At 41.9% G+C, this 8,750-nt stretch overlaps 1 protein-coding gene across 1 annotated transcript in view; it reads right to left on the bottom strand.

Moving 5' to 3' along the window:
• Sh3bgrl2 (SH3 domain binding glutamate rich protein like 2) overlaps positions 1-8,668 on the bottom strand; it is a 70,399-nt gene extending 61,731 nt beyond the window's left edge. The window contains exon 1 of the mRNA XM_010617841.2: positions 8,648-8,668. Coding sequence (XP_010616143.1) covers positions 8,648-8,662 — 15 coding nt within the window. The 5' untranslated portion in view covers positions 8,663-8,668. The remainder of the gene's footprint in view (positions 1-8,647) is intronic.
• Positions 8,669-8,750: the final 82 nt, after the last annotated feature.

The following is an 8,750-nucleotide window of genomic DNA, read 5'->3' as shown; positions in this document are numbered from 1 at the left end:
GGGCAGTGAATACACATGGACTCATCAGAGCTGTTTTTAATGATGTTACTCTAGAACGTTTTCTTTCCAGATGATGATTAAGATGCTAATAAAAAAAATGGTGCCAGGTACCACAACAGTAACAGAACTTTGCTATTTTCTGGGTATTATACTTTGTTTTTGTAGTTATGGAGTGTGCTGGATGTCTATAATTTTGTTCAAATGACTGCAGAACCTGGAAAGGCTGTTGCTGCTACTGATGCATAACATACTGCTGTTATTGGTCCTTTTATATAAATATAAATATATATATATATATACACATATATATAAATTTGAATTTTTGGAAACTTTAACTGTGCTGTCAACTTTGGAAAAAGTTATCCCAGTTTACTGGGTTGAGTTAGCATTGTACAGAAATTAACAGCCATATTGGTCTAGAAATGTTAATTTTTTTCCATTTGTACAGGGGTAACACACTGTATTAAATATGTAAGGTCTTATCTACGTGGGTTTGATTACAGAAACTAATAAAGTATTCTCTAAATAATGAAAAAAAAATACACATGGTCTCAATGACTCGTGTGCATACAATGCTGTGTACCTACAAAATGCTCAACAATTACAGCAGAACTCTGGAAGTAGTATGTTTGGGGAGTTATGGACTGTAATGTTCTTTTTTATTTTTTTGTAATATTATTCTTATTCAAGTGTAAGAAGAAAACCCTTTACCCCTAATTTTACTAAAAACTCTCTTAAAATTATATGAGAAGGCATCCTCAGCTTAGTACTACAGTATATGCTACCCATAATTGTTTGGATGGTTAAAGACCTTACACAGTACAAGGCAATGGTTTTTTGGTTACTGACCTTACCACCACTATAACTGTGACTCACTGTGTCCCTAGCACTCTGCTAAGTGCTCAAGTGGTACCATTCATTCATTCATTCATTCATTCAAACTGCACAACAGTCTTGTGCGTTAGGCACCATACAGTTGCGCTTTTCCAGACAAAGAGGCAGAGGTTACTCGCCTAAGGTTGTATCTTTTCACAGCTGAGCTAATTTCATTCGGCCCTGCCTTGCCTGCCCTCCGACGACTGACATCCCTAGACAGGACACAAACACCTAGGAGAGCTAAATATAAGCCTTCTTCAGCATTAAGCAAGTCAGCAAACATTCTACCCAAACACCTATTTCGGCTAGTAAGTAGATGTTTTTCATGAAAGGAAAGTATAACCCCAAACTTGTCAACTGGGGTCCAAGCTTACAGAGGTAGCCAAATCCTATTCGAAGGCATTGTACCAGGAATATAATAATTAATAGAGAACCAGTGAGCTTCTACATGGGAATGTCATGAATGAGGAAGGCCACACTCCCACTCCTGTGCATCACACAGAAGGAAAACTAAATCAAAAGCTCTGCTGTTGCTCTGGGGTTTTGTTTTGCTTTATTTTATTATTAGATTGGTATGCAGCAATAGCTACTGGCTTATATATTACACTGACCAAATACCACTTAACTGACCTGTCCAGCAAGTTACCAGATTGGGTCTCTGACTCTCAGCTCTCCATTCTCAAAGCCACTAGATCCAAGATGACAAAAAGCTATTTCCAGATTTGGGCCATCACACGGCAGGAAAATGAAAAACACATCTGAAGTACCTAGAAGCCTCTCTCTGGTCACAGCCAACATTCCACTTTTGCGTCCAAAGCTCTGAAGTGATGCTGCAGGGACCACTAGGTCCACAACACAGCAGACACACCCAGACACGCACCTTGCGCTGCTCCTCCACTTTCAGGGGCCAGTGTCAGGACACCCCCCACCAAGTTCTGCCTGACATGGAGCCAGCCCAGAGTCAGATCCAGAGGAATAAGCGGTCAGTGGTAACAAGGGGAAATGGATAAGGGAACCAGAGATAGGGCTGCAGGGGCTCTGGGAGATGCTCAAGGCTAAGAGTGCCTGGGTCTGTGGGCCGAGGGACTCCATGGCCTGCACACTGCACCTTGAGTCCAGATTTCTGTCCCACTGTAAAGCTACCCAAAAGAAACAACCAATTAAACGCTTTTCCTGAGTTGATTTCTATTCAGGGTTTGGGGAAGAAACAGTCAAGTATCTAAGGATAACAATACTAACCCTTCAGATTACCATAGTCCTGTTCCAGAGTAGCTGGGGAGTGGTGGCAGGTAAACCCAGATAAGCCTCCTTGGAGAACAGAGAGAAGTGGCCCTGCCTTAAATCAGACTGCTCAGCTGCTATCTGGCCTAGCCTCCAGTCTCTAAACCCTCCCCTCAGATGCCCACCTTCCCAGTCCCCCAGGAATTCCTGAAATGCTAAGCAATGATACCTGCTGCTCACCGCCTATAAACACTCAATAAAAAGGCTCAATGACAAGTTCCTAAGCCATTTTTCATTGCTGTAACAAAATATCAGAAGCTGGGTGATACATAAAGAAAAGAGGTTCATTTAGCTCACAGATTCGGAGGCGGAGAGTCCAAAGCTGGGTGGCATCTCAGCCCGGCCTCTGATGAGAGTGCCCTTGGCTATATCACACCACGATCGAGGACACCAAGGCAGAAGCATGCAAAAGAGCTCACAGAGACAGCACGCCAGAGAGCACAGAGGGGTAATGCCTGCTCTTTGTTTCTTTTTGTTTTTAACAAATCCTCTCCAAGAAATGGCCGGTGGGATCCCAGGTCAACTAGACAACCACCTGTGCCAGAAGTGCTTCCTAGGTCAGTAACCCAGTGAGCCAAGCCCCGCCCACAGGCCCCATCTCCTAAAGGTGTCCTCTCCCAGCATCACCACCTTGAGGACCAAGCTTCCAAGTGTAGACCTTCAAAGAGGAAACAAATCACATTCAAACCAAAGCAATGGGGAAAAGGCAAACTTTCACTAAATTTACAATTTACAGAGGTCCTATTTTTGCATAATGGACAAACAGTACATATACTGTAAAATTCACCATAGAAAACTAAACAAGAATGATATTTAAATCAGAACAACTTAAGTTTCAAACTCTAGCTATAATAACACCTGGAAGGGTTTCCAACACCTAAAAGGGTCATCTTCTGAGTTTAGAGCTTGGAGGCTGCTGTTTGAAAAATCTGATCTAAGGCAGGTGAAAAGTTTCTTGATCTCACTTTTTAAAATCTGTATTTCAAAATAAAGTACTTTAAATTTTTGTATATATACCGATCAATAAATCACAGCAATTTTTATTTTAAAAAGTAAAACATTCGCATAAGTATAGATGACTTTCTGACATCTTTCTAATTTGTCTGAGAAAACAATTCCTTTCAAGATTTTTTATTAAAGAAAAATATTTTTTAGTAAGTAGTAAATACTATTTTCTTCTGTGCTGTTGAGTCTTTTCCATAATAGTTGTTCTCCTTTTCTGTTTTTGTTTTTAAAATTTTAAAAAGAAAACAAGATTCAGAGTCATACATTTCTGCCTATCGTGTGGAAACTATCCTCTACAGTACTTCATGTTATAAATATTTGTCAAAATTTATTTTCTCAGATAGACTGAAATATTTAAAGAGTCTAAATGAAAATGTATAAAAGCCCCTAACTTCATAAAAGAATCAACATTCTTCATTATATTTATAAATTTAAATGTTACTGTAAAATGGTGAAAAATCAAATTTGGGAAATAATAAATTATTATAAAAACCAGGGTCAGGTCTTCCTTTTCTAAATCTCCTTTTCTAGCCACAGATGTTACACATGAACTATAGTTCTGTTTAATTTGATATCCAGCTACTGACTTTCAAGATTCAGTAAATTTGCCGATAGTCTTCCCAGGAGGAAAATTCCATCGATTAGTCTTTTCACTCCAAAGCAGTTATGGGTTTAACCATGTCTCCCGAAAAGATGTTCAAGTCCTAACTCCTGTACCTGTAAATGTGACATTATTGACAAAGGATCTTAGCAAAGGAACAAATTAGGACAAGGTCATTACAACAGACTCTACACTTCAGTAGGACTGTATCCTCTTGGGGGAGAAACATGGACACAGAGAGACGCATTCATGCACACAGGAAGCAGGCCATGTAACATAAAGGCAGAGACCAGGGCAATACATCGATAAGTCAGTTCACTTCAGGTATGCCAGAGGTTGTCAGCAAATTCCCAGAAGTCAGGAGAGAGGTCTCCAACAGACTGTTCAGACAACTCGAAGAAAAAGGCAACCTTACCAAAATCCTCAACTCAGGCTTCTAACCGAGAGAATGGTGAGATAAAATTCTTCTGATTGATTAAGCATCACAGGTTTTGATGATATCCATACCTTTTCTACCTTTCCATTACAACACATCCTTGTCCTCCAGCTCCTGTTTCTTCCTTCCTCTCCTGCTCACTTCTGGTAAGTGCAGCAGGGCCAACACTCCTGCACCACTGGCCCTGAGTAGGACAGCTCCCTGCTCACAGCAGGCTGACCACCATCCCTGACATTCTTGTTTCCACAGGGAAGGACAGGAGAATTTCTGCCCTGGAAGTTTGGGAGCCAGCAGCTCAGAGGGTCTGACTCCAGGCACTCCCTCCTCCTGAGCAGGATCTCCATCAAGTCAGTTCTCTTCAGCCTCTTCATCTGTAGGATCAGAGTAAGTAACTTCCCTGCATTTGACAGTGAAGATCCCACAGAATCCGGGCATCCTTGCACTCACTCTCAGCGATTCTCTGTGACCGACTAATTTAGGAAATAATGTGACCCTTTAGGCACAATCACATCCTGACATGAACTGCTTTGGAACTCTTTTTCCGAGGTTTCCTTACACAGTGAAGTTTCACTGAATCCACTCTAGGGGGACACAACAGCTTGACTGGTAATTGCATGTTTGAAATAATCCTGTACAGCAATAAGTATACATTTTACAATTGCAAAGAACAAGACAACTCTGAGCATTGTTTGTATGTTCCCCCTTCATACCTACCCTCACTTAAAAACAATGCCGCAACCCTAGACAAAACACATTTTCCAACTTTGCTTCAAATCTCTGTCTCTTTTGCTCCCATTAATGGTGATTCTCCAACATCCAGGGATATACTGTGCTCTTAGCCCATCCTGCACTGCTCACGGAAACATCCTGCACAGTAGGTTATTTCTTCATTTTCTTTGATTTTGGCTGCATGCTAACTCTCTGAGCCTAAAGGAGGCAATGCTGATTTGGACCACAAGGCAGAGTCCAAGCCCTTTCCCAGCCAGCCTGACACCTAGTACCTAACATCACGAGCACCTGCTACTTAATTTCCAATGCTTGTTTGTTAAACACAAGAATCAATCGGTGCATTAACGAATGCATGGACTTATTAATGAATGCATTGTGGGACGAGGACTCTGGCTTCCAATTCCATCTCAGCTCTGACCCCAACTTCCTTCTCTATAACATTGGTTGGGCTTCACTAGAAAATACCTTCATTTCCTTCCAACTCTGAGTCTAGGAACTTCAGTATAAGGTAAAACATTTTGTTTGTTTGTTTGAAAATTTTATTCCAGGCAAATAGGAAGGTAAAGATTCTTCTGATATCACATACCAGGGGACCCTCCCTGTAACACAGGACCTCATTCCCTGAAGGACAAAAGGCTCCAGGCAGCAAACAAGCTGCAGCTGCAGAATACTGCTGAGATGCTGAGCACCACAGGCTTCCTCCAGGGACTTAAGTCCACCTTGTCATCAAAAGAGGCCCACCGCGTCCTCTGCAGCCTGCCCCTCCCACCCAAACCTCCTTCATTTCTAACCTGAGCAAGAAGCACTATGAACTCTCCCAGGCTCCAAATCTAACTCAGTTCCTCTCCCTGACATCTGCCCCAGTCTCCCACATGCATATTTTAGGATCTCTCCCATATTTCCTCCTTATCTGACATCTTGCAAAGCGTCCCTCTGCCACCTATATTATTTCTATCTTTGGTAAGAATGTCCCAGAAAGAGGCATGTGTCCTTGGGCTGTGCTCTACTATGCTTGTTCTAACCGTCCTTGCTTATCTCCCCAGCTGGTCACGAATTCCTCAAGAACAGACCATGCCCTCTATTCTCCCCTGGGTCCCTTAAGACCAAGAACAGGTGCAGACACTCAGAAGATACTAGAGTGAATAAATGAAACAACCGAGTGATTTCAATTTTAAAATTAAAAGTCATATTAACATATTTTCTGGACAAAGCAAGCCCTCCCCTTTTGGAAATAAATTAATTCAGAATAAATTAAATTTTCAAATAACATTTCTATGCATGTATTATTCCCTTAGAAATAAAATGTGCCATCCCTGTAACATGAATGACAGCGACATTATCAGTTGCAGAAATCTGATTTTCTGTTGTCCATTCCTTAATAATGCAGCATCACATTTTTTTTTTTCCTAGTAGACTTCACCCAGGGCTGGGAAGGATGAAAGGTCAACCACACCTCCACGCTGGTTATTCCAGTTATTGAAGTGGGAGAGTTGGGCAGAACAAGGCAAGCCATTTCCTTTAAACAGTTTGTTTAAGTGAGCTGGGTGTGGTGGTGCACTCCTGGAATCCCAGCACTCTGGAGACTGAGGCAAGAGAATCATAAATTTAAACCCAATCTGGGCGATTTAGCAACTCTGGAGACCCCATCTCAAAATGAAAAATAAAAATAAAAAATAAGGGGATGTAGTTCAGTGAGAGGAGCCGGGTTTAATCGCTAATATAAGAAAAGAAAAGAAGTAATTTGTTTAAATGTTTTGCCGACTAGAATAGAGATCTTTTGGAAATCCCTGAGACTTAACGAAGTCCAACTCTAGTCACATTCCATCCTTGTGGCTTAATAAATTTCTACTAAAACCAAACTGACTTAGGAAGCAAACTATGTGTTCTCCCATGCACGAGCTGGTCAAGTGCCAACATCAACCCCATCGCTGCTGGAGGGGAACAGTGCTTTCCCATAAAGGCATTACACTGCTTAATGCTGTAGGTCCCACTAGGCTCCCCAGCTGGAGAGATGACCTAACCACCTTCATCAGTTCTGATAAATGTTTTTTTCTTCTGTGGCAGTGTCAGGGCCTGAACCCAGGGCCTCAGGCATGCTAGACAAGCTCTCTCACTGAGCTGCACCTCCAGCCATCACTGCTCCTGCAAGTGGGTGTAACATTATGTCATCAAGAGTGATTTGGATATTACTGGAGAACTGTGTACTGATACAGGGATAATTCTACAATGAGGGGGACTCAGTGAATGAGGATTGTCTAAGATCTGAGAAGAGTGGATCTTTCAAAAGCAGGAACAGATAATTAACTGTATGGGGCTGTATATGGTAACTGAGTGTCTCCCAGCTGAAATGAAAGCACCTCAGAAGACAGCTACAAGACGGTGTAGTGAGGGGACCTGAAACATCACAGTAAAACACTCAAGGGAAAGAATAAATTCACTTTGAGGCTAATGAGCACATTGTTATCCAAACTGGCAAGGCATTTTAAAGCTACAGTGCAATTCTGAGTTACACATCAAAATCTTTCATTTTACAGGGGCGAAACTCAGGCAGAGATGAACGCCTAATCCAAACTTTCATCCTTAGTCAGCATCCATACTAAAACTTTGGTTTCTCAATTTTCATTTCATGTGAAAAACATAACATTAAGTTTAAAAATTTAAGGCACAGAGCGGGTATGCAATAGATACTTGTTAACAGATTGATGAAATAAATAGGGATGCAGGGTTCCAGCACCACCTTGACAAACTACCTACTGACAGGATAAGCCCAGAAATGACCCTGACTTGACATTAACTATTATATTACTATTGCAAAGCATCCCTTCTGCAAACAGTAACGTGCTAGTGGAAAAACTATGTGAGAGGCAAGTTCATGGTGAAATGAAAAGCTTTGAAGGATTCTTAGTAAGGACTGCATCTGAATAAATTCATCCATGAGCCATTATGGGTTTCTGAACACATAAAGTGCAACCTCCCTGGGGAAACCTACAAAAGACAGGTATGACTAAGCAAGCACAGATCATTAGAAACACCAGGAACTGCCATGAGTTGGAGAAAACAAGGCTGCTTATCAGGGTAAGTTGGAGTTTCCCACCTATTGTTCCAGTGCAACAGGGGAGGTGGGGAGACCTTTTACTATACAAGGATTTTCAAACACTATTTTATTCCATCCTCCACCCCACCCACTTCAGGGACAATCTGGCTGAACCAACTGGGCAGTCCATTAATTGGACAGACCAAACTTCAAACAATATGACACTTTTGGATGTATCTGATTATACATCAAGAAGCTTCTTGAATCTAGTTTATCTCTTGGCTAAGAAAACCAACTTACAATATAAAACACACATGCTACTTGTCTTTCACAGCGGGCTGTCAAGTACACTACTAAATTTTTCCTTAAACTCTGACATCTCTGCCTGTTCAACTTACTAAAAAAACAGAACCAACTGCCTAAAAAAATTCAACATCTACCAAACAGAAGAGCTAAAAATGAGAAACCACAATTCCTAGATTCCTAAGATGCAACTTACCACACCATGGGACGCACCCGCATGCATGCAGATGTAAAATATTTATAGCGCCCTAAGCAAAAAAGTGACTAAACAAATATCCCTTGCCGAACAAGAGAAACCTGGTTGTATGGTGTCGGCGCTCAGGTGTAAAACTAAATAAGTGTTGTTGGTGGCCCGGAAGAAAGGGCGGGGAGCAGTTCGCACCTGAACTTGTGTCATCCGGAGCCAGGGGAGCAAAGCCAGGCGGCCCCGGGCTCCGCACTACCCGGGAAGACCCGGAGACGCGGCAGGAGAGCGGCCCCGCCCA

This window comes from Fukomys damarensis, unplaced genomic scaffold (genome assembly GCF_012274545.1).
Source record: "Fukomys damarensis isolate Sample0158 unplaced genomic scaffold, DMR_v1.0_HiC HiC_scaffold_27, whole genome shotgun sequence".
Taxonomy (NCBI): domain Eukaryota; kingdom Metazoa; phylum Chordata; class Mammalia; order Rodentia; family Bathyergidae; genus Fukomys; species Fukomys damarensis.
Note: the sequence above shows the minus strand (reverse complement) of the source record. Positions and strands in the feature narration are given on the sequence as shown.